The sequence below is a fragment of the Macrobrachium rosenbergii genome, chromosome 48, assembly GCF_040412425.1.
Source record: "Macrobrachium rosenbergii isolate ZJJX-2024 chromosome 48, ASM4041242v1, whole genome shotgun sequence".
Taxonomy (NCBI): domain Eukaryota; kingdom Metazoa; phylum Arthropoda; class Malacostraca; order Decapoda; family Palaemonidae; genus Macrobrachium; species Macrobrachium rosenbergii.
This window is the reverse complement of record NC_089788.1, coordinates 58,777,048-58,804,018: the sequence shown is the minus strand read 5'-3', so window position 1 is coordinate 58,804,018 and position 26,971 is coordinate 58,777,048. Positions and strand designations below refer to the sequence as shown.

The 26,971-nt window shown below is 40.5% G+C and overlaps 1 protein-coding gene across 2 annotated transcripts in view; it reads left to right on the top strand.

The window, feature by feature from the left end:
- The first annotated feature begins 2,750 nt into the window (after window positions 1-2,750).
- The window catches only part of LOC136831425 (cytochrome b5 reductase 4), a 110,764-nt gene continuing 86,543 nt past the window's right edge, over window positions 2,751-26,971 (top strand). Inside the window, exons 1-3 of one of the 2 annotated variants that reach the window (XM_067091872.1) lie at window positions 2,788-2,868; window positions 6,731-6,936; window positions 24,457-24,556. In XM_067091872.1, the coding sequence (XP_066947973.1) occupies window positions 24,499-24,556 (58 nt within the window). In that variant the 5' untranslated portion in view covers window positions 2,788-2,868; window positions 6,731-6,936; window positions 24,457-24,498. Of the gene's footprint in view, window positions 2,869-6,730; window positions 6,937-24,456; window positions 24,557-26,971 lie in introns of both variants that reach the window. The other variant, XM_067091871.1, reaches the window with a different exon arrangement.

Sequence of the window (26,971 nt, the reverse complement as noted above, 5' to 3'; positions counted from 1 at the left end):
ACCCTTGTACTCATACTAAGTAAATAAAAATCTTGTCTCCAGTGCATAAATATATGACTTTCATAATACCAGTATTGAAAAAATGCGACGGGGAAAATAAATTTGTTTGCTGATATAGTGGTTAGTGTCTTAACATTATACTTGGTTGCCGGACAAGGTCTAAGGAATTTAGACCTTAGCCTGGAGTTCGTGCCTCCACCAAGGCGAAAAAAAATTTGCTGATTCTGTATCATATGGCAATTACTGCCGCACTGTGGGGACTACTGTGGAGATTGGGGAACCTGGCCGTCATTCTCCTGAGTACCTGGAGGTGGTGGAGAACTGAAACCAAGCAAATTTAACTTCAGATTCATATGTTTTCACCTATGAAGTAATTCTGAAAATAAAGAAATATACTAATATCCCTTAAAATCATAGTAAATGTCTTATGAATATGTATAATTGGGAAAAGGGGCGTTTATTAGGAAACTTGTGATTAACTGTGTCATTATTAGAGTACACTAATGTACCTCTGTCAACCATAACCAACCTTCTGCACAACATAAGCAGCTGCAAACATACTAAACTGCGGCAAAATTACTAAAGGGTGTCGCACCGCGGGAATGGATGGCCTGGTAAATGTTTGAGTTGCACTGGTTGCCTATGAAACTAAGACAAAGTTTAAGGTATGTGTTATGAGTCATCAAGTTGTGAAGATAGAACGTCCAAAGTATTTAACAGATTTGATACAAACAATACGGCCAACAAATGGTGATAGCATGAGAGTAGCTGCAGATGGTTCCAAGTTATCTGAGCAAAATGTACTCAGCTAATTGGTTTTAGACTTCAGATCTGAAGTCCCAATGTTGTATAGTAACCTCCCACTTGATATCGGAGGTCTGAAGATATCTAGTCTTTCCAAAAATAAAAGAGAAAAGTAAGGATTCTCTTATTTTCTCCGCAAATAAGTGGCTAAGTCAAATGAGTTTACCGTTCCCACGGAGCACTTTTGGTGGAGTGAGACCGGATAAAAGTAGAAGTGGTAAAAAACTAATAAAATCAATAACTCGAGAAGACTGGATGTAAAATAGTTAGCAAAATAAAAGTGATACTAGAAGAAACGAAAGTAGGAATGACAAAGTTAGGGGTTCTTAATAGAAATGGCACAAGAGGGCACAGTGAAGCACGAAATACAAAAATAAATATCACTGTAATGAAGATCAGATTAAAATTGTTAGGTCTCACAAAGAAAATTACAGAAGTAAAAGTTAAACTAGACTGTATAAGCTATATAAAGTGCCTGTTGACATCACAGAACGTTCGTTTGGTTGTAGCTGAAACAAAAAATAAAAAGTAATTGCACCGAGCTAGGGATACTAGAAAACTAACAAAAGAGGTAGCACAGCATATTAACCATGTGTAGCAGATAAGACGCAAATACAAACAAATGTATGTGATAATGATGAACTCTGAAGATTGCAGTGTGGAGAACGAAGAACCAGGCACCTAATTCAAGGACTCAGGACCTTGTCAGCAATCTGGACTAGAGTATAGTTAACATTCACCTGATTGTCACCATGGCTCCTTAACTCATTTTTCTTACTAACCAACATAAATTCTGTTTTATTGCCATCCATTCTTTAACACTGCATAATGAGAGCATTATTCAGTTTTTCATTTGCATCCTCGATATCAGTAATGTAGTAATAAAATTACTTGTAATTTGCATGCAACTTGAACTCCGCAACCCCAAAGTCTCTACAGTGTATTTATAGAGAATAGAATTTAGACTAACAGACTTTCCTAGGGCACTTCTCTTAATATTTCATCAGATGAATACGGATTTTTCCAGTCTGTACACAGACTTTCCTTTTATGCAAGTAATCTTTCAAATACTCAAAGGCTTCATCAAGGGTAGAAGTAGATCATAACCATTTAGTTATAGTTTGTGCACAGCTGTATAAGAAACCGCGGCAAAAATCAAATAATACCAGGATATCATATTTACTATCAGCCGCCGTATCCGATAAATCATCGACAAGTGAGGGTACTGCAGTCCATAATTTCTAATATGCTGAGTGGTCAGTCAGTAAAGCTTTGAAATTTTCCAAGTCTGTATCGCATTGGGTGTGGGTTGTATTTGAATGGGTGACCAGCAAAAAACGGAAGACCCGTCGTTAGGATACAAGCTTCTGGACAATGGAAAAGATCCACCTTCATGTGCCACCCCCTGTAATGGAAAAGGCTTTATATATATATATATATATATATATATATATATATATATATATATATATATATATATATATATATATATATATATATATATATATATATATATATATATATATATATATATGACTGCACGTCTTTGGGTCTAGTACCTGAGCCCGTAAGTCAGTTACAACAAACTCTGGGAACCCAATAGATCGTAATGAAACTCGAGAAGACAATAGAATGAGGAAGAGTAGGATTTGTATCTGAACTTCCTACTTAGTTAATACTCCCGAACTTAAATTCAATGTACAGTATCATTATTTTTCAGCAAACAAACCATCGAAGGGAAAACGAGCTGATAGGTCCGGCCAAGGATGCAAATGTGACAAAAATTGATTGCCTAATTGTTACCTAAATCAATGAAAATTTGACGTATGGCTCAGATGATGTTCCTATAAGAAAATTCGAAATCTCGTAGATTAGATATGTTCTGAGTTTGTTCACGGATTAATCTCATTTTAATTTTTAATGGCCGTGGTTTCCGCTTTTATCCTGACTTAGCCTAAGATTCCCAGTCATTCCGTCAAGACCTCATTAGGTAGTCTGTCCTCCGTGTTTGTTTTGATTGTCGCGCACGGGACCAAATTTATTTCCAGAGCTCCCTCTGCTTAGGTACTTATTCACATTTTAAGTCACTAAATTAAGGTTAGATAATCAATAAACGCGACTCTATGCCATGATAAAATAGGCCTGCATGCATTATATCTTAGCAGTACCCTGATAACTTCTGCCGACCAGGCGTAGACTATCCTAACCTTGTTAGTCGTTCAAGGTCTTATTAAAATCCATTCCATTTTCTTCTTTAACCTTGCACAGATCATTTCCTTCTTGAGTATCGTGAACCACAGTTTAGCTGCCATTCCAGTGCTGTGTCAGCAATGAATTGTAAGATTCATTAGGCTAGACCTAGTGAAAAAAAAAATATAGCTCTTGTCGTAGTACCCGGACTATGAGGATTATCATCAGATTTTTTATTATTAATATTTTAGTTTCAATAAGAACGTGAAAATTTTGATCTGTACTGTTTCAGTGAATATTACATTTAAAGTGAGGCTAAATAACATTCCTTGTGTATCTTATGACTTGTATGACAATTGTATAACATGGCATCCTTAGATAGGTTGGATTAGGTTAGGTGTGGTGGCCTGTTGTGGTGCCCTCTGTGCTTTTGACAGAACTTATGAGATTGGTGGAATTTTCATGTATGCTGAAACTGGGTATTGGTTGAAAGAGCATTCAGTTTATAGTCTTCTCAATTTTTCTTATTGTATTCTCATCTGCATGTAGACAGTATAATAAATTTCACAAAGACATGGAAAGATACACTGCCAGTCATGTTTATTAGTTACGACTCTAACATTTCATTGAACACAGATAGTCATGTACAGTAAGAAGTGAATGAAATGCAAAGTAATGCAGGTACCGGTATACACAGCAGGGGAGCAGGTTTGTGTTTAGGGGTGTCTGGGCAGGTCTTATTTTCATTTACCAGTTGCGATGCAAGATGTGACTATAAACCCCTCACCCAGAGATATTAGGACCTCTATGGTTGTGTTTCCCACTGGTGTTAGCCTAAGGACTCACACAGATGTGTTGGTGGCAGTTATTTGTCTTCTTCTTCCCTATCTCTTGTTGGGATTGATGTCTGTTTATTGCTTACCTCTCTCTCTCTCTCTCTCTCATTAGTGTTTGGTGTTGACCAATATTCTATGCTCCTTCCACTGTTATTTGTTGTTTTTCAGGAATGGCTGGTAGCAGTATGGCTGTTTGTTGTCTTTCTCACACTACATTTGTCTGTATGATTATTGTGATAAATTGAATTCCATTTATAAGTATTTTTGGTAGATTTTTTTCCCAGGATATGCAGGGCTACAAGGAGATGCAGGCATTCACAGTCTGGTGCTGTATCTGTAATTTTCATGGCCTTAATTCTTCCCTTCTGGTGTTCTTTGGAGTCAATAACTGTAATGATTAAATATGGCACATTCCTTTAGTTGACATGAAAGGTGCTTGAGAACATTATACCTGTATGTGGTTGCTGTTCCAGTAGAGACCAGGGGTTATTTTTCGTGATAAGCTGGCTGGTTTTCATGTTTTTATAATAATTGGGTTTGATTTTCTGTCTGTCTATTACTGCAGTGACGTTTTCTTTTATAATCTTTTTTATGGCTTTTTCAACTTTCAGGTGTTTTTAGTGCTTGTGGTTTTGAAAAAGAGAGTTTGATGGTGCAATTTTTGTTGTTTGAGTTTTCACTGGTGTGTCCTTCGTTGTTGATAATTCTGTTTTGCTGTTCCAATGCTTCGATCTCTGTAGTGGTGTCCCTAAAAGTAGAACATTGTGTAAGAGCACAATGGATGAGGCAGAGACCCTGATTTGTTGTTTTTTTATAGATAGCCATGGCTTATCCCATCAGAATCTTGTATGCACACATCCAGGACAGAGAGGACACCTTTGGCAATTTGCCAACAAGTAAAATAAAGGACTGAGTCTTCATCAAAAGTTCTAATTAGGGTTTCTGGGAAGCCCTAAAGTTGTTTAGAGACATGTACCTTGAAGGCTTTCCTCATCACACAGTAGGAGCACTTATGCTTCCAAACAGATATGACGATGGGATCCCCATAAGGAGTCCAATTTACCAACTTCTATATGGGCATTGTCAAGGAGAGGGCCTTCATCAGGATCCCCTGGACTCCCAAAATACCATTATACTTAGACAACACTTATGTGAGTCAACAACAAGGAGGGTAGAAGCCCTATAATGAACTTTTGAAGAATGCCCTGTCCTCCACTTTACTTGAGAGTGAAGTGCTTACAGTTCCTCCCTGTCCCAGATGTGTCAGTACAACAAACTCTGAGAGATACACCCCTCCATTTGATAAAAAACCAATGAATCTGAGCCTGTGCTTCAATGAATGAAGCAAGTGCGCAAACAAAAATAAGAGGTCTGTGGTGGATATTTTCATCCACCATCCCCATATTCACTGTTCCACTTATAGGGACACCACCAAGGAGATCGAAGTGTCAGCTCAGATACTCATCAATTATGGTTTCTTGAACAAAATAGTTCAACAGCAAACACTACAGTATTTCCAGAACCAAATGCTCCAAAAACATGTAGAAAATAAATAGGGCATAAAAAGGAGTATAAAATAAATTGTCACTCCTATAATGGAGAGAAAATAAAACTCACTATTTAGTATGAAAATATGAGAACCAGCCAGCTCATCATGGAGATCATTGTCCACAAATTATTATGAAAAAATGGGAACCATCCAGCTCATGAAAATTAATGCGGCTCCCTTCAAGACATTTTTCAAGAAAAGTAGGGTCATCTGTGAATTTACTGACCAGGTGGATGGATGCCACCAGTCATTTCTTGAGATGATGACCACCAAGTTCTCAAAGCACATCTCATGTCAATTACAGGAAGATGCCTTATGTAATCATTACAGTCGTCAGTACCAAAGAGGACCAGAAAGGGAAGAATTAATTAAGACAGTGAAAATTATACTAGCCATCAGACTGGTAATATCTGTACCTCCTCAAAGCCCTGCATATCCTGAAAAAAAAAAGGCTACCATACATACTGTTAATGAAGTTTAGTTTCTCCCAACAATCATACTAAACAGTATAAGTACAGTCTACTCAGCACCAAACCCTGAGAGAGAGAGAGAGAGAGAGAGAGAGAGAGAGAGAGAGAGAGAGAGAGAGAGAGAGAGAGCGCATTATGACCATACTGCTGCCTGAATAGACAGCCATTTGTGAAAAAACAATGACTAACAGATGAAGGAACATAGAAAACTGGCCACCACTATCGAGAGAGAAACATTGATAATCAGTCAGCGCCAAATGGTAAGAGAGAAGGAGAAAGAAGACAAATAGCCGCCTCCACACCTGAGCAAGCTACAGTATTTCACCAGTCACACTAGGGTGCACACACCAGCAGAAACCCCTTCAGTCTCCCCAGTCAACACAACCATTGAGGTCTCAACATTTTAGGATGTGGGCTTTACAGCAACATCTGACATCGCACCTAGCCAATGAAAGTAACGTCTGCCTAGACTTAAGCTAACCTTAAACCTGCTCTGCTGCTGTGTAAACCTGTGCCCCTTTGCATTTTATTTATCCTTTACTCTGCAGATAAAAGAGAAAAATAGAAAGACTGGATAAGATGAATGCCATTTGAACGGCATGCAGTGGGGGACTCCTTCCATATTACAGTATTATTTTTATTATTAGTGTCTTGGGATAAGTTAGGTCGGTTGATTGGAAGATAATCAGTCTAGCCTACTGAATTGACTTACATAGCTTTCTAGTGTACTGTACTGGCTTAGGATAATGGAAAAGGCTATTCACAGACTTTTGTACAAATAAGCTTAGAAGTGTGTTATTCCATATTATTATTATTATTATTATTATTATTATTATTATTATTATTATTATTATTATTATTATTATTATTTGTTCCTACAGAAGTACAAACCATCACCTCTTATGTAGGAGTATTCATCAGTACAAGTTGTAAACAGTCATTGAAACTTTGTAGCAAAGTTGTTAACTGGCAGTAAGGGGGCTGAGTGAAGGGATCAACCCCCCCCCCCCCACCTGCCATCACCAAGCACTTTTTCTTTGGTTGGTGCCATGTAAGGATGTCTCACTGCGCTCCTTTTGACTACCAGGTTGGAATTTATGTTTTTGTTTTGAGTGCATGTTTACCTTACCATGGATATGTGGTGTTTACAACAGAGGTGTGAAGGGCAAGGGCATGAGCAATTGTATGTGATGTTTCATGTCCCCTATTTAGCTAGATCCTTACTGTCACTGCTCCTTTGTAGGGGTAGAATCTCTGTGTGTTATGGGGAAAGGTTTTGGAATGGAGGAAGGCTGAAGCATTAACCAATGTTAGTGGGAGGGAAGACTCTTCATTTGACACCTCTGAATGCTGGAAAAAGTTGTGCTGGAAGTTGTAGACAACTGATTCCCGGACTTTCAGGTGGCTCTCTTTAGTGAAGTCAGCCGGTGGCTGAAAGGCTGGTCATCTCTCTCCTCTCAACAAGTTTGTCTATTTGACTTGGTTTAGTAAAGCAACCCCATGATCCATTTTGGATTTTGTCAGAGGGGGTGACATCTTGGTTTTGATGGACCTGGTGTTCTTACAAGTGTTGATTCTAGTGTTGGCTTGGGCCCATTCATTCAGGATCCATCTGCTACAGTATCTCAACAATTGGCTGATCCTGTCATCCTCCAAAGGGCAGTTGCTCTCGTTTTGCCACAATTTGCAGATTGTTAAACTGGGAAAAGTGGGGTCTTCAGCTGAACCAGTTGATGAAATAATTGGGCATGCTGTAGCATGGTGTGGCAAATGGAGGGTCGGAGATCTCTCTCATTCTTGCTTATTCCTGAATTTGTATTAAAAACTCAGAACCCACAGTCTCATGATGAAAGATTTGAGAACTTCTGATCACCTTGTTGCATTGCTTCATAAGTGTGGAATAAAATGAGAAACTGTTGTGCTATGTGAAAGTTTTGCAATACCACTCACAGAAGGTGACATCTTAGGCCTTAGTGTCAGATACTTTGTTAGTATCAGCAGGCAGAAGAAGTAGGTGTCCAAGAACATTCTGGCTTTGTGAGGGAGATGGCTCCTAGCCTAGAAAAGAGCTAATGAAGTCTGGGATAATACTCCATCCCAAGTATTCTGAAAGAACTTTTCAGTGGTACAGGTACTGAGAGCAGGTTTCTGGCATCACCAGACTAGATTTACTTCTTGCTACCTCAGGGATGTCCCCCATAAGTCACTGAACAACATTATTAAGAGCTGTGATGCCTCCTTAACATGTGTAGCAACCCAGGCTTCATTAGATAAGGTTCATGAGTGGTATAAGGTTGGATGCATGAATGGTGGCTGGTTCCTCTCTTTCCCTGTCTCTGCATGTGACAGCAAGCAGCCAAGTACTCCATGGTCTGGCAAGATGCAGGTGAGGTACACAATAGAACAACCTATCTCTTGACTGTTGTAGTCAGTGGATGCTACTCCTTGTCTCCTTTACAAGGGGGGATGCCTGTAGAACATAATTATCTTTGGTTTGATTGTGATAACATTGCTCCCTTCTGAACTAGTATTACAATTACAAATGGGAAAAACAGGTTCTTCATCATACAAAACCCAAGCACAGGGTCATGTCAGCCTTCACTTCTTATAAGCCAGGCTGTACAGGAAGTCACAGGAGTCATCCTTTCCCTGCTCATTTAAATAATCAATAAGCTGGCATTTCTGGATTGGAAAACATTACCACTTACGTTCTTATGACAATACCCAAGAAGTGAGTCTATATAAAAGACAAAGGTTTGCATTCATGTAGGAAAAATTGCTAATTTAAAAGACAGTTTTAGTTTTCCAAGATGTACAGACCTGATGCTTTTATCACAGTCCAATCCCCAGCCAACTCCCCATTTGTCTCTGTTGTTGAAGAAAGAGTGGATGCTGATAAGCAAGAGAATAAGTGGTTCTCATATCCCCTTGCTTGCCTCAAGTCAGTTACCTTATTGCCATGCTTCAGTGATTGGACCAGCTTCACTGAAGGTATGTCCACATAAAAGACTTCAAGTTTATATATTTGGAAAATTGCAAATTACTTTATCTTTGAAATATGCAATGAAAGGAATAAGCGAGTAAAATTTGGTATTTTCACTCTTGTCACAGCAAGCCTGTGGCCTGTATATAAGTTGTGCGCATATTAAGTGTTCAGGTATATATTTCAATATATTACAGTTATGAATGATTATTATTGTTCTCTCAGAGTATTCATCCATTATCCTTAATACTCATGAATACTCCAGGCATCTTGTAAGAAGAATTTTCTGAAACATTATGTTTCCATGGTATTGTAAGGTGTCAAAGAAACGAGCAGGTAAAAGTTACTGCTACTTTATTACAGATCCAGGCAGCTTATATTGCGGCCGACTGACGCCGGGCCGCGAGAGACAATGGAATTGACTGTGACCTGAGGTCGAAACAATAAACAATAATATGCAGTGAACGAGTACAAATTACAATACAAAACATACAGAGCTACAATATGGATACAGTCTTGATGCCTGTGAATGAAGAAACATGTGATACACAATGTGTGACATTCGTATAAATACCATAAAGTAAAAATGATTAAAATGCGTGACCTGGCACGTTTTAGGCGTGACTAATTGAGCTTGAAGAAAATGGGAAGTCACCAAAGAAAACAAGCTCAGCGGAGACTTAATTAATGGCGCCGCCGAAACACTATCCTGGCGCCGATGTGGTGACTTTACAAATACTCAGTATCAAAGAAACCTCAGTTTCCTGTAAGCAGTATTTTCTCATACATTCTGTTTCCTTTTTGCAGGGACTTTTCTGATAGGAGCAATTTTTTTTAATGATATTCATTCCATCAGTGTCATCATGCAGCTAAGGAAATCTTGACTTGACCTGTTCTTTCTCCCTTAAGTATCTGTGCACTGGGTTTTTGGTGAGCCTTTTAGACCACCTCTCTGTCCATAATATGACTGCAGGAATTAGGACCAGTGAATGTGTGTTCACAACTTCCTGCATTTTCTGCATGCTCATGCCTTTACAATACCAGCATGAGTCTTTCAGAGTCATGGGAATAGCTGGAGATTGTTCAATGTGTCTTAAGAGATTTTTCCATCAAGTGTGTGACAAATCGGGGTGCCCACACATTTTGCGATACCATGTGACATTGCAACACTGTAACATGGCCAGGAAGATTTATGGGTGGCTTCTGTTATACCGAGGCATTCTTTGTCATACGCGAGGGAGTAGAAGATACCACATGAGAGCTGAAAACCTACTATGTCATTCAGCTGCTTCTATTCAAGCCTCAGTCACTTGGTCTTGGCATTGCATTAATATTGCTCAATATGATCTCCAGTAGGTTGGTCATCTAGGTCTTTTGCCTACTGGACTTGAACCACTGATTTCTCAAGGCTTTGATAAGTATGGGATTACCATTCTTACCCCATTTTTACATATATTGCTGAATTAATTTATAATGCAAAAATTCACTATTGCTCAGACGGGAAGTATGAGATCCAGCTGAGAATAAACTTGGAGAAATTCAGTATGTTTGACTTGCCACAGCAAGTAGGTTGCACAGAAAAGCTTGTCACCTTGTCATTTGTGCCTCAGGAATCCATTTTTCAGGTCAGTAAGTATCTGCTGATTTTGAGATATTGAAGTTATTACTGTATAGTGACAGAGTACATTTACCATTTATGGTTTGTGGACTGCATGTTATTTGCACAGCAAGCCTAATCTCAGGCCTCCACTTTTTCTGTGATTGAATTGGCAGATCCTGTTGGAGAGAGAAATAAATGTTGGGGTTCAGGCTTTCCTGGTGGTATCATCCATGAGTTAGGCAGAAAGAAGGATGAAGCTTGTGACTAGATGTAGGCACAAAAAAAGGTGAAGATGTTGACTAGATGTGGGCACAAATAAGGGTGAAGTTGATGACTAGATGTAGACAGAAGGAAAGGTGAAGCTGATGACTAGATGTAGGCAGAAAGAAGGGTAAAGCTGATGACTAGATATAGACAGAAAGAAGGGTGAAGGTGATAACTAGAGCAAGCAGAAAGAAGGGTGAAGCTGACGACTAGAAGCAGGCAGAAAGAAGGGTGAAGCTGATGATTAAGTGCAAGCAGAAAGAAGGGTGAAGCTGATGACTAGATGCAGACAGAAAGGTTGAAGCTGATGACTAGATGCAAGGAGAAAGGAGGGTGAAGCTGATGACTAGATGCAGACAGAAAGAAGGGTGAAGCTGATGACTATATGCAGGCAGAAAGAAGGGTGAAGCTGATGACTAGATGCAGACAGAAAGGTTGAAGCTGATGACTAGATGCAAGGAGAAAGGAGGGTGAAGCTGATGACTAGATGCAGACAGAAAGAAGGGTGAAGCTGATGATTAAGTGCAGGCAGAAAGAAGGGTGAAGCTGATGACTAGATGCAGGCAGAAAGAAGGGTGAAGGTGATGACTATATGCAGGCAGAAAGAAGGGTGAAGCTGATGACTAGATGCAGACAGAAAGGTTGAAGCTGATGACTAGATGCAAGGAGAAAGAAGGGTGAAGCTGATGACTAGAAGCAGACAGAAAGAAGGGTGAAGCTGATGATTAAGTGCAAGCAGAAAGAAGGGTGAAGCTGATAACTAGATGCAGAAAGAAAGGTTGAAGCTGATGACTAGATGCAAGGAGAAAGAAGGGTGAAGCTGATGACTAGAAGCAGACAGAAAGAAGGGTGAAGCTGATGATTAAGTGCAAGCAGAAAGAAGGGTGAAGCTGATGACTAGATGCAGACAGAAAGGTTGAAGCTGATGACTATATGCAGGCAGAAAGAAGGGTGAAGCTGATAACTAGATGCAGACAGAAAGGTTGAAGCTGATGACTAGATGCAAGGAGAAAGAAGGGTGAAGCTGATGACTAGAAGCAGACAGAAAGAAGGGTGAAGCTGATGATTAAGTGCAAGCAGAAAGAAGGGTGAAGCTGATGACTAGATGCAGACAGAAAGGTTGAAGCTGATGACTATATGCAGGCAGAAAGAAGGGTGAAGTTGATGACTATATGCAGGCAGAAAGAAGGGTGAAGCTGATGACTAGATGCAGGCAGAAAGAAGGGTGAAGCTGATGACTAGACGCAGACAGAAAGGTTGAAGCTGATGACTAGATGCAAGGAGAAAGGAGGGTGAAGCTGATGACTAGATGCAGACAGAAAGAATGGTAAAGCTGATGACTAGAAGCAGACAGAAAGAAGGGTGCAGCTGATGACTAGGTGCAGCAGGCAGAAAGGAGGGTGAAGCTGATGACTAGAAGCAGACAGAAAGAAGGGTGAAGTTGATGACTAGAAGCAGACAGAAAGAAGGGTGAAGTTGATGACTAGAAGCAGACAGAAAGAAGGGTGAAGTTGATGACTAGAAGCAGACAGAAAGAAGGGTGAAGTTGATGACTAGAAGCAGGCAGAAAGAAGGGTGAAGCTGATGACTAGATGCAGACAGAAAGAATGGTAAAGCTGATGACTAGAAGCAGACAGAAAGAAGGGTAAAGCTGATGACTAGATTTAGGCAGAAAGAAGGGTGAAGCTGATGACTAGATGCAGACAGAAAGAAGGGTGAAGCTGATAACTAGAAGGAGGCAGAAAGAAGCTGATGACTAGATGTAGTCCAAGGGTTCAGTTAGTGTGAAGGACTGCACTTTCCTAATCACAGTTTTTGTATAAGTACTTACCATGTACTAATTACATAGCTATTAGTTTCAAATTGCACGGCAGCTAAGATTTTGAAATTCGCGTTAGCGCTGCTTTCGATTGGGTAGGTGACTAGCCCCACCCACTTTCAGGGAAAGAGAGGAACATCTCGGCAGAGAGCTTCAGTTTGTTTCTGCCGGCTTATGACTGTAGACTAGTTGTATGCAGCAGCTCATTTTGGAATTCATTGCTTTTCCAGTTGATGTCTTTTGCCCATTTGTTGAAGTATTCTTGCATTTGGTAGCCTTTTCGGCACATTTAGTTAGTGTTAGGTTCTTTATGACTGACTTTACCAATTTTTTACCTATTTTTACTATTGGAGACAATTTTTTCATGATTTAGGCTTTTTTGTTAGTTGACTTGTGTATGATGTTCAGCTCAAGTTCATCTTGTATTAAATATTGTAGCAAAGGTTGCAATACAAGATTGACAAAGGCTTCTTACGACCCCGCATACCCTTTGCACAGATTGTAGTGGATTTGACATGTGAAGAATGTAAAGACTAGGATGGCAAAAAGTGGAAGAATTGAAAGTCACATTTAGCTAAACTGGAAAGAGACAGGAAGAGAAAGGTCGCTGCTAGAGCCGATGATAGTAAGACCTTAGCTAGCCAGGATTCTACTAATTCTTCAGATGATATTATTGTTCTTTCTGTTTCTTAGCCTGTGTCTATTGTGTCTCCCATTCCCAGTCCTTAGACCATACCACCCTCTCCTTTACCTGGCTCCCACACTTCCCATTGCCTGCCTCGAATCAAGATTTGATCTGAAATGTAATTTGATAGTGAGTATTATGGCTCAGTTGGGGTCCTCAGTGAGAATCCTAATGGACAAGATAAGTTATAAAATTGCAGGCGAAGTGGTAGTGGAGGAGATGGCTGCTTGTTCTGCCGATTCTCCCAGGCAAAAGTCACTGTCATACTCCCCTAAACCTGGGAGGAGTCCTACTGGTAGTCCAAGGGATGTCTGTGGGGTCTGCCCACAGGTAATCGCTCCCTCAGTTGGACCTGTTGTTGCATCCCAGGTTGCGACAGAGAGCCATTGGAAAGGTGTCTCCGTGGAAGTGTGTCTTCTTTCTTCTAGTTCGGAGGAGTCCAGTCCCAGGCGCCAGTGGCATTTTAAGGACAAATCATGGCCACTGAAAAGGCGTGCAGAATTGTCGCGCTCTCCTCTCGATGCCCTGCTAAAGGTTCAGAGAACCTGCTCGTAGCCCTCATCCATCCTGCAGTTTTTCTTTGGAGCCCCATGAGGTAGAGAGCCAATATTCGGCTCCCAAGCATTCTGCTTCTTACTCTTATCAATGCTCCTCTTCATCCAAGAATCTGTCGTTGTTTGAGCGCCTGACCGCCTAGGGTCAGACTTCGAGTGTGCGGCACCAGATCCAGTGTTTGCAGTGCCAGCTGCCAAGCGCCTGCAGTGCCAGCTGCCAAGCGCCCAGCGCCAGCCCCTTTCAGCTGCCACCTCTTCTTCAGACACTTGCTGCAGATGTTCAGGTGCCAGTAGTTGCTGATCTGTTGTTGGCTCCCACTCAATGCCAACTTGACAGCATTTTAGACTTGCTCAAGAAGGCGCCATCGGCTCCTCAACCTCCCGCAGACTTGTCTTTGTCCCCGGTGTCATTGGATGTGGAAGAGGAAGTAGACCAGGACACTCCTCTTTTGGCTTATGTGGCCTTGCTAAGATTTTTACTGGTTAGTTTTACTGATTTCTTCTCTCCAGCAGAACCAGCCTTGCCAGCTTCAGCTTTTTTAATGATTCCAAAAGGCTTCCTGAGATGGTACAGTACTTTATTCATCAGCGAGGAAAGCCTTAACCAAGGTTGAAGGTTGGCTCTCTGAGAAGAGAGAGCAAAGAAAGGTCTCCTTCAGTTTTCCTCCATCCAGGCTGTCTCAAAGGAGGTACTTATCGTACACCACGGGAGAAGTTCCTTCCTTGGGAGTCTCTGCCTCCTCCCAGGGGGACTTCTTTGGGCTGATTGATTCATCCCGAAGGTTAGCTTTTTCTTCAGCCAAAGTGATGTTCTCCACCACAGAACTGGACCATCTCCTCAAGAACTTTTTTAAAGTTTTTGAAATCCTGAGTTTCTTGGACTGGTTTATGGGAGCCCTTGCACGTAAGATTAAGGACTGTGCTGATTTGCCTGAGGATTGTCCCACCAATTGGCTTGGTGTCCTTTCTTGTACTGATAAGGGCATTAGAGACAGCTCACAGGAGTTGGCCCCTCTCTTTGCTATAGGGGTGCTCAAGAAGAGAGAGCTTTGGTGTTCGTACACCACCAAGGGGGTTACTTCTTCGCAGAAGTTGGCGCTCCTTTTTCCTCAATCTACAGTTCAAGCGATCACGTCAGACCTTCAAAAGATGTCAATGCAGGCCCTCTTGGCCCGTTCAACTAGATGCCCTAAGGAGATGACCGAAACTAAGACAGCATCTCCTCTCCAGCTGCAGCACTTTCATAGTAGCAAACAAAGGGCTTACTCCAGACCTCGCTTGAACGTCCGCTTCTTGTCTCGCGTTAAGTCCCCCTCCAAGCCTTCCTCATGAAAGTGACGGCTGTGTCCTCCATACTCCAGTAGGAGCCAGACCCCCTCACTTTTGGGAAAGATGGGAAGCGAAGGGAGCGGAACGTTGGATCGTGTAAGTCCTGAGGGAGGGCTACTCCATCCCATTCAGGGAGAAACCACCCTTAGTCAATGCGCCCATCGCATTGACTGTTGACTCGGTAGGCTCGCAGAGGTGTTTGGCCCTCTCCCAAGAAGTTTCATCCCTCCTTAGGAAGAGAGCAATAGAAGTGGTCGAAGACGCCAGTTCTCGGGTTCTACAACCATCTTTCATAGTTCCCAAGCCATGAGGAGGTTGGAAACCCGTCCTGGACACCAGCACCCTGAATTTCTTCGTCCAGAAGACAGAATTCAGGATGGAAATGAACCAGACCATCCTATCATCCATTCGCCAGGGAGATTGGATGATCTCCATCGATATGCAGACACATACTTCCATGTCCCCATCAATCCAGACTCCAGAAAGTACCTCAGTTTTGTGTTCCAAAACAAAGTTTATCAGTTTTGAGCTCTGTGCTTCAACCTCTCTATGGCTCCTCAAGTCTTCACTTGGGTTCTTGCCCCTCTCGCAAAGTGGCTTCATCTTATGGGGATCAACATCTCCCTTTATCTGGACGATTGGCTCTTTCAATCTCAGTCGAAGGAGAAGTGTATGGAGGACCTTCGGAAGGCCCTTCTCCTAGCCCAAGACTTGGGCTTACTGATCAGTACGCAGAAGTCCCAGCTGACTCCGACACAGGAGATTCTATTTTTGGGAATGACAATAGACTATCAGAGTTTTCAAATTTTTCCAACCCCCAAGAGAGTAGAATCTTGCCTGAGGACGGTCAGTGAATTTCTCTCTCTTCAGAACTGCTCAGCCAACAAGTGGGTAAGTCTTCTAGGAACTCTAGACTCCAAAGAACAGTTTGTCTCTCTGGGCATACTCCATCTGAGAGTTCTGCAGTTCTTCCTGAGGGCCAGCTGAGACAGAGTAAAAGTCCCGGACATGTTCATTTTTCATGTGATCCTAGAGACCAAGATTTACAATGATGGAATTCTGAAGACAAGCTGTTAGAAGGGAAATCTCTCCTCGTTCTGAGCCCCGACCTAGACTTCTACTCAGACACATCAGACCTAGGTTGGGGAGCTCTTCTAGGGAACAAGGAAGTTTCAAGGACATGGTCCCTGGAACGAAGTTGGCATATCAATGTCAAAAAATTAAAGGCAGTCCATTTGAGGCTATAGTTCTTTGCATCGTAAGTTTGCAACAAGACAGTGATGGTACACGTGGATAACACCACGGCCCTGTCTTATATCAGGAAAGAAGGAGGGACGCACTCTCCCTCTGCGAGGCAGCGAGGGCCCTTCTCCTCTGGGCAGACCAGAATGAGACCAGAATCCTGACATGTTTCATTCAAGGAAAACTGAATGTATTGGCGGAGGAGCTGAGCCATCAAAGACAGGTTCTCCCCACAGAATGGACCCTGGACCCTCTAGTCTTCTTAGCTCAGTGGAAATTGTGGGGAAAGCCGATCCTGGACCTATTTGCGACCTTAAGGAACCATCATCTTCCTTTGTTCTGTTCGCTAGCCCTGGATCCTGTACCATGGGCAACAGACGCCTTGCTACAAGACTGGTCGAACAAGGATCTTTATGTTTTACCACCATTCAGCATGGTGAGGAAAGTCATAAACAAGTTTCGGACGCACCAAAATGTGTCAATGACTTTAATAGCCCCATTTTGGCCCTCGAAGAAGTGGTTCCCAGATTTTCTCGGACTTCTGGTGGATTTTCCAAGGCTACTCCCTCAAAAGCCAAGTTTACTCAGACGGCCCTGCTTCAGGAGGTTCCATCAAGGATTGTCCACTCTGGCCCTGATGGGATACAGACTGTCAGGAAGCTCATTAGAGTGAAGGGCTTTTCAAGATTGGCTGCAGAGGCTGTTGCTAGATGTAGATGTCAATCCTCTAGCAAAGTCTATCAAGCCAAGTGGACAGTCTTCCGCACTTGGTGCAAAAGACATAACATCTCATCTTCTCAGATGTCTATAGTAGAGATAACAGATGATTTTCTGATGTATTTAAGGTCCTCTAGAAGCCTGTCCTCCTCTACCTTTAGAGGTCATAGGGCCATGTTGGGCTCTGTTTCTACATAGGGGAATAGATCTACCGTATCCTCGATAAGGCAATAGATCTACAGTATCCTTGAACCAGGATCCATCTGACCTCATTAAGTCATTTGACACAGCCAAACAGAAGGAGATTGGAGTAGTCTCTTGGAACCTGGATGTTGTTCGCAAATGGCTGTCAAGTACCCATTTTGAGCCTCTTTGTTTGATTTCACTAAGGGATTTCACCAGAAAGACCCTTTTTCTTGTGGCTTTGGCAATCGCTAAGCATGTTGGTGAACTACATGCAATTGATAAGAGGATTTGCTTCTCCCAAGGGGACGCAGTCTGTTTTTCACCGAGATTTTTAGCCAAGAATGAGACCCTGTCTAAACCCTGTCCTCGTTCATTTATTATTAAGAATCTGATGGAGGTTTTGGGACCCGAGGAGGAAGAGAGAGCTCTTTGTCCTGTGAGGGCATTAAGGTATTATTTGCACAGAATTGAGAAAACCTGTGGCCTGGCGAGTAACCTATGGTGCTCAGTGAGAAACCCTTCTCGTCCACTGTCTAAGAATGCCCTGGCATTTTTTCTCAGAGACCTTATCTCAGAAGCACATTCTCTGATTGGGGAGGATGCCTTACCTTCATTTAAAATCAAAGCTCATGAAGTTAGAGCGGTCGCTACTTCGTTAGCTTTTAAACACAACTTGTCTCTCTTCTCCGTTCTTCAAGCAACTTATTGGAGGTGCAAGTCTATTTTTGCAACCCATTACTTGCGGAAAGTGGAAACGATGTATGAAAATTGCAGTACCCTGGGTCCGTTATCAGTGGCAAGCATGGTGTTGGGGGAAGAAGCGTAGGAATCATCCCTTCCATCCTTTATTTTCTTCTCCTTGACATGGGTTGTCGAGTTAGGGGAGCCGGAGGGTACGATGTACCTGGAGTGCCCACCAGGGGGTACGATGTACCAGGAGTGCCCACCAGGGGGTACGATGTACCTAGAGTGCCCACCAGTTATTTAGCGGATGGGTGGTGGTTTTCATTTATGTGGTGTAGGTGACAGCGTTGTTTTCTCTGGTTGTTTTTATTTGTGGTACTGTATTAAGCCCTTCATTGGCTGAGTCGGTTGAGCTTCAGACTGTCACTCGATGGGCCGGAGTTCTATTCCCCCGGCCGGCTGATGAAGAGTTAGAGGAATGTATTTCTGGTGATAGAAATTCATTTCTCGGTATAATGTGGTTCGGATTCCACAATAAGCTGTAGGTTCCGTTGCCAATGAACCAATTACTTCTTAGCCACGTAAAATAAGTCTAATCCTTCGGGCCAGCCCTAGGAGAGCTGTTAATCAGCTCAGTGGTCTGGTAAAACTAAGATATACTGAACTTAACTGTGCCCAGGGCACGGGCAACATTGGATACTTTGCTGGCCATCAGAAATGTCCTTTGCTGCAAAGTTCCCACTGAAGTAGTAGGTGCTTCATAGCTGTACTGCCACGCCACTACAGAATAAGATGAGCACCATCCAGTGGCAGTATCTTCCTGCAGTAGCTCTCTTACTGGGTAAGGAAGAACAAGCATTGTAACAATGCTAGCAATTTTTTCTTTTCTCAAATTCATTACCATTACTAATGTTTTGGAGTAGATGTGTCCATGCATCCCATCTTCTGTCAGTGCGGGATTCAGCTATGTAATTACTTTACTCGGTAAGTTACTTATGTAAAAATAACATGGACAGAAGGGCACAAACAAACTGAAGCTCTTTGCTGAGTTGTTCCTCTCTTTCCCCGAAAGTGGGCAGGGCTAGTCACCCACCCAAATTAAAAGTAGTGCTGCCATGAATTTCAAAATTTTAGCTCTCATGTGAGATGAAACTAGTAGCTATGTAATTACTTGGTAAGTGTACATAAAACTTTTTTTTATCATAAAAATGTCATTTTTGTTGCAATGAATCGAAATTCTCTTAACAGTACCAGTGCACATAAATCACGTTGGAATTAGTATTTGGGCTTGAAGGCAATCTTACCTTTAAAACACACCCTGCTTCTTAATTTCTGTGGTCCCCTATATGAAAATTATTTTCATATACAAAAAGTACAGTAGTCATATATAATTTTTCTGGTCACTTAAATAACACACGTATTTAAGTACAAGGCAGAAAGTAGGTTTTTATGACATCTATATAATCTTCACTATATATCAAAATGCTTATTGCTTTCTGCATTATTTCAATCAGTTGTTCACAAAGAATCTGTTTCAGTGCTCAGGGTTAGCCAAGGGCAATAGGAAATCCATAGAAACAAAGCACTGTACTGTAATATGTAGGGCATTACAACAAAATGCACTACCTGTATTTCTAAAATTGCAATAAAAAAGATAAAAATGGCTAGAAAAAGGAGAATGGAGAGTAACAGATTTAAAGGAAAATAAAATGAACATAAAAATAAAGAAATGTCAATATTAAATTGTAAATAAAAATTAAAGTAAATACACAGAATTGCAGCACAGCATCAGTCAAATTATACACCATTAAAAAAAGAACTAATACAGTCTTTCGTTACAAAACGCCTTTAGCGTTAACATTAATCTTTAGTGATGCAAGCAATGAACAGTGAGTTCTTCAGGGAGCAGCAAGTAACGAAAGAGAATGTAACACAAATTTTAATATTAAATAAGTGAGACAGTATTTTGACATCACTGATTTTTTATCAGCTCAGTATTCATCTTAGGTTGGTTAACATTTTGGCTTTTTTTTTTCTTCTTGGCCACAATACAGTATATACATTTTCAACATGCTGATTATTTTATGTAGTAGAAATATTTGCAATGATCATCTTTCTCAACCATGCATTTAAGAACAATCTTCAGCACTGCCATAAGATTTCTTTATGTAAATTGATTCTGTTGGTGTACTATCTTGCATTTGATACAGTTATTCAACCTGAGATATCCATGTGCCCTATTCTTAAGAGCATTATAATTTGTTTGGTTGTTTATTTCAGTGCTTAGATAATTACACATTTATTCAGTTAGTATCATCACTTTTGTCATGTTCAGTTGACTGTCTTCTGCTGCAGTAGTTCATTAACACTGTCTTCGCATTTCAGTGTGACATATACTTGCAAATAAAAACTAGAAGTATTTATAGTTGTTCATAAGGGGCGTTACATTCTAAGTTAAAATATACACAGAGAGAATTAAAGATCAATCTTTTTAATAAGATGTTACCTCTTACACAGAATAACACCAATTTCAAAATAAGATGACCTTTTCTAACATTGGACAGGACTGTATAATAAAATTAACAATAGGGTACATTTGCAATAGTTAACAGTGAGATAATTATGCCAGTACATTAATTACATTAAGAAGTAATACATTGCCACCAAGTCAGGTGTGTACAGTAAAGTGCAGTGAAGTGGGCCTACTTCCAAAAATTAAATTACCTTCACTGAATTATCAACCTTCCAAAGTAGATCAACAGATCATGGTAGCTCAGGTTGTTGCTCCTGACTATACAGTATGGTGGTCCCAAGTTCAAGACTCACTCATGGGTTTCACTGGCAAACACAGCCAGACTGTTCCTGTGAGCTAGGGATTGGGGGTTTTGAGATCCCATAGTTCTATTTGCTGTCACTGCCTGATTCTCCCTGATCCTAACTTGGGTCGAGAGGGTGGATTTGGTACTGATCATGTGTACAGTATATGTTTGGTCTCTAGGTCATGCACGTCACCGTACCCTTCCTCTTCCATTCTGGACCATCCTTTAAGCCTGTAAACACTCTACCAGTGAAGTCTCTTAGTGCTTTAAAACTGACTGACTCGCTAACACCTGGAAAAAATCACTCTACTTATCTACTGGGCAGCTTTAGTCTCCTGGTACCAAGGGTCCTCCCGCAGGACTAAAATCACAATCTTTGCCTGAATGCTGGGTTCCAGTGAACCTCTTATCAGCTTTAATATCCTCCCTGTCCTCTGCACCAGGTTACATGGCCAAATTTCTTACATTCATTTCTTCAAATAATCTCTGTGGCCATAATCATAGGAAGCATGGACCACATGGTAGGAATTGTCTGGTCAGGTTTTAAATCACTTTCAGCACATCTAAAGCAAATGTGGATGGCTTTTCCTACTGCTCAAGAGGGTGTGAGAAATTGCTTTGAGGATGATGAATTTCCCAGTTGAGATTTAAAATTTTAATAGCTCAGCCAGCAAGGGCTTACAGAAGTTCAAAGGAATAATAATTAAATTTTATATAAGTAACTTACCCAGTAATTACTTAGCTAAGACTTTCTACTCGAACGCCAATTAGAATTCTGAATTCTGCTGTAGCGATTCTTTTGTTTTGTGTGGGTGACTATGCCCTGCCCACTTTCGGGGTACGAAAGAGGAACAACATCGCCAACACGACAATTTGTTTCTGCCGCTTTTAGCGTCAACACCTGGTGTTGTTACAGCAGTTTAGAGTTTTTTGGATTTGTAATTTTCTTCCTTGGTGAAGTATTTTTTGTAGCCTTTTCAACATTTTTTTTCACATAGTGACTTTTGGATTTGACTTTCATGATTTTGACTTTTCAACTAGTTACAATATGTCCGACACTAGTAGTTCTAGTTTCCAGTATTGCAGTAAAGACTGCAATACCCGGATGACAAAATTGACTTACGATTCTCACACCTTGTGTTCCAGTTGTAGAGGACAAGTTTGCACTATTAATTTGAAATCATCTAAAGGGTTGTCTGTCACGACAATAAAGAGTTACAGAGCGATGCTCAGCTCCGTTTTTCGACATAGGGGTCTAGACATCTCAAACAACCAAGACTTGTCCAGACTAATTAAGTCTTTTAGTAACTCCAAGTCCTAGAAAGAGGAGTCCTTCTCTTGGAATCTTGATGCAGTTCTTAAGTGGCTTTCCGACCCTCGCTTTGAACCTATGCACTCTTCCTCTCTAAGGGACCTGACTCTTTCTGGTTGCCTTAGCAACAGCAAAGAGAGTAAGTGAACTTCAAGCAATAGACAAAAGGATCAGTTTTTTGCAAGGGAATGCAGTCTGCACCTTTTTTCTAGGATTTCTAGCGAAAAATTAAAACCCATCACATCCCTGGCCCCGTTTCTTTTCGATTTCAAGCTTATCGGATATTCTAGGGACAGAAGAGGAAGAGAAAGAGTTGTGCTCAGTATGTGCCCTCAGATATTATTTACATTGGACGGAGAAGATTAGAGGCCAATTGAGTAATCTCTGGTGTTCGGTAAAAAACCCCTCTAGACCCCTATCGAAGAACGCCATTTCATTTTTCTTGAGGGATCTCATTGTTGAGGCACACTCTCAATTAGTGGAAACTGACTTATCGCTATTGAAAGTTAAAGCTCACGAGGTAAGGGCAGTCGCTACTTCGGTAGCGCTCAAGCACAATCTTTCTCTCTCTGCGATCCTGGAGGTAACTCATTGAAATGCAAGTCAGTGTTTGCGATGCAATATTTGCGGGACATCGAGACAGTTTATGATAAATGCAGTACCCTGGGACCTGTGTCCGTAGCTGGCATGGTGATGGGTGAGGAAGTGTAGGAAGTGTCCCTTCCTTTCCTTTTCTCTTCGCCTTGAAAATGGTGTTGAGTTCTTGGGGAGCCTTGGAGGGTACAACGTACCTGGAGTGCCCACCAGTTTTTAGTGTTGGGTAGTAGTCTTGTTTTTTATCGTTTAATCATTGTTTAATTATGGTGTAGGTGACTTTGTTGTCTGGTATATTATTTTTGTGGTACTGTGCCCAGGGCAGGGACAAGTATGTATGCTTTGTTGGCCTCTGTTGTACACCTTCGTCACAAAGCTTGATCTTATACTTCGTCAGTCTTTGGAGTACTCCTTCGCTACGAAGTGTCCCACTTAAGTGGAGGCGCTTATGGCCATGCCGCCACGTCACTACAGGTTGAGATTAGCACCACCAGAGGCAGTATCTACCTGCAGCAGCTCTCTCACCAGGTAAGGAGCAACAATAATCTCATCAATTATAACGTAAGCCCTTGTCCATGATTCCCTCCACCTTTCAATGTGGAATCAGCTAAGTAATTACTGGGTAAATTACTTATATAAAAATGATTATATAAAAATAAAATTTTTATGATAAAATTAAGTTTTATATATATTTACCCAGTAATTACGGATGGAGCCCACCTTCCTCCCTGCACATGGACTCTTTTTTTTGCATAAATAAATTGTTGTGTTGGCGATGTTGTTCCTCTTTTGTACCCTGAAAGTGGGCGGGGCATAGTCACCTACATAAAACAAAAGAATCGCTACCGCCGAATTCAGAATTCTAACTGCCGTTCGAGTAGAAACTCTTAGCTAAGTATCACTGGGTAAGTATATGTAAAACTCAATTTTATCATTAAATTGTCGTGTTCTTCGACTGGTGGAACTAGCTTCCTCTTGGGATTGTTCTCTGCTGACACATTTAAATTATGATAAGGGCAAGAATAAAAATAGAACAAAGTAAAGAAATTGATGACTGAATGGCAATGCAAAGTAGTTCTGATGTATATTAACCTTAAGTGTTTAAAAAGAAACAACTGAAGGCTGAACAGTTAATTCCTTTTCTGTTTAGGACTATGACCTAAGAAGATTAATACCCATGCCAAGTTATTGTTCAGCTAACTAAAGGCTTCAATTCTCATTGAGCTATCACCCTCTTGAAGGGGAGCTATAGCTTTAATTTATAGGTACTCTTACTGCAAAACACTTATGTTGCTTCATATATTAAAGTTGTTTTGTTCCAGGAGTGTTGCTTAGTTTCATGTTTGTTTTGGTAACATGTTCAGTTGTTAGGAAGAATAATAAAGACCCATTTGCTGATTAAGCACATTTAGGGTATAGAGGAATATAGCTGTGTTTGTAATTTTTTTTGCATGTGATTGTCATGTCACTTTTTTTTCATTATTGCTTTTTTTTTCAGCTTTAAACGTTCTCTTTTCAGAATTTATAATGGTTCTAGGGGACCGCATACCCTCACCAGAAAAATAGATAAATAAATGGATTAAAAGTGCATGACTGTTCAAGTTTGCCCTGTGCTTCTAATAATCAATGTTATTTCAGTCATTCTGTGAAATTAATGTGAGTTATGATCTTTGTTTACAACAGTGTCATTTTGTAAGATGCAATGTGGATCTTTTTTGTCACAGCAAAACAGCTTGTAAATGTATGTCTTATAAGTGTTTTTGCTTTGTTTGTTCTGTTAGGTTGGATATATCTAGTTATTGATATAAACCATTTACAGAGTTGGTAATAGACGACAGCTCCAGCTTCCACACTGAAAGCAATGAGTGGGTTTAACCTTTCTTCTCCTCAACTCACAGTGTCCACTGGCTCTGCCACAGGTATGTTGTCAGTATATTATTTAGGAGGGATACCAGCTTTAAATTTAAAAAACTTCACACTTTTATTAATATGCTGATTAATTGGATGGGCTTGTGTTTTATGAGTACAGAATAGTATAAAGTATCTATCTATAATAATAAAATCCAAGTGGATCTTTCTTGTTTGTCCTCCCCCGGGTGACAGTAAGGGAGACATGAGACAGCCACCCACCCCCTGCAAGCTGGATTGTCCGCCCTGGGTTGGGGTGGGGTAGGTAGGGGAATGGGAGGGTAGGGAAGACATCCACCCTCCTTCTACAAACCGGTTTGTCCGCCCTGGGTGGGGGCTGTGTAGGTAGGGGATCAAGAGGGTAGGGGAGATGGCAGATCCAGGTTCCAGCGCACGTAGTGTGCACCAGCAAGCTCATTATATATAACAACATAAATAATTATCATTAAGACATTAAACAAGTACAGCAGTGCCTCAGTAAACCAACACATATTAGTAGAATGTGTGGATGAATTAGCTGGGTCCCTCATCACATAGCATTTTGTCCTGTAAGTAATAAACTTTTTATATAAAAATGGAGTAGTATCTCAAACTGAGTCGTATGAAAGCCTCAAAGGATCTCTGTTATTTCTGTATTTTTTGTGAGCTGAATGACACAAGCCACAGCCTGTAATTTCATTCACGGGCAGTTTACTGTATTAAGGTAAGTTATACATTTTTGCCAACCCTCCGAGATGTTATAATTGCATTGTAAAAGGATAAATACATACTGGAAGACATCTTTTCCCGATACAGTATACAGTGCAGTATCAGCAATCAGACGTCAAAAGTGAAATGATGTCACTACCAAAAGACAATGTAACTGTTTTATGTCCTTGTTTGTTATGTGTGTCAATGCAGTTTATAGGTTTTCATGTTTCAGCTTTATAACTGTTATAGAGCAACCAATGTCAGCTCCCTTTCCAATAAGTAGTAGTGTTCTCCCAAACTGATTAAATTTGTATGTTTATAAATGTTAATTGGAAACACTCACACACACACACACACACACACGTTTACGACAAGAGTTCCGTTCTTACGCCGCGTCGTAAACTGAAAATCGTCGTAAACCGAAAAATCGTCGAAAATCGTCAAAAATCCAAAGAAAACCTTACTCTTAATGCTTTTGGTGCATTGAAAACGATGTAATCTGCATTTTTATTGGGTTTTTCATCAAAAAAACCTCAAAATTTTTATTATTCTGCTGTTTTGGAGCCATATGTCTTCCGTCGGATCGGCGTCATAAGCTTCATAACCCCGGAACATGCGTCGTAAACCAGGAAATAATTTCTGATGAATATATTTGAAAAGGTTAAGTAACCTCGAACGTCATAAGCTGGACCCATCGTAAACCGGGGACTGCCTGGATATATATATATATTGACAATCTATCACTAGAACTTGCGATATTTTATGTTGTAGGTGTGGGAAATACACGAAAGCGCTTGGTCAGCTCCTTTCATTCCTTAGTCCAGCTCTCCAGCTCTATGACTATATATATATATATATATATATATATATATATATATACAGTATATACCCTGAACTTGCACGATTCAAGTTGAGTGAATTCAGAGACACAAGAACTTTTCATTGGAACCTAACTAATTGTCATGGGTTTTTCACGGACACGCGAACGTTTGCGAATACTGAGAAACCATGCAAAAGTGTTTATGTTTAATTTTTTATGTAATTTGTAAGTTTTCAAGCTTTTATGTGTAAATTAAATAACATTAAATAGTAAAAGTAATAATTTTTTTTTCCCTCTCTCTCTCTCTTACTGTGATGAGAGAATTTTTCTATTACATGTATATGTTTATTTGTTTTGTATGATAAATAAATTTTTTACCTAATAATAAGTGCTAATTTTCAGATGTTAAAAGAGATTAATAAAATAATAATAATAATAATAATAATAATAATAATAATAATCATAATAATAATAATTATAATATAACTGTAATTACAAAATTCATATGTGATACGTATTTTAAACAAACAAATATCTTTCCCTCATCATTTGTAAGAAGCTCGAAGGCAAAGCTGTCAGACATGTTGATTTAACGCGACAAGAAGGGGGAGTGATGCTGATTAGCGGGTCAAAGGTTTCTTATGTAATATTCTCTCTCTCTCTCTCTCTCTCTCTCTCTCTCTCTCTCTCTCTCTCTCTCTCTCTCTCTCTCTCTCTCTCTCTCTGTCCATAGTAATTCATAAAAAATTACACTCTTAAGTCTGAACAACTGTTCTCTCTCTCTCTCTCTCTCTCTCTCTCTCTCTCTCTCTCTCTCTCTCTCTCATTCATCTCTCTCATTCATAGTTAGCTCAACCTACGTATTACTGTTTCTCTGTATGTCTTTAATTGTACAGTAGGTCATTTTAAATTGATC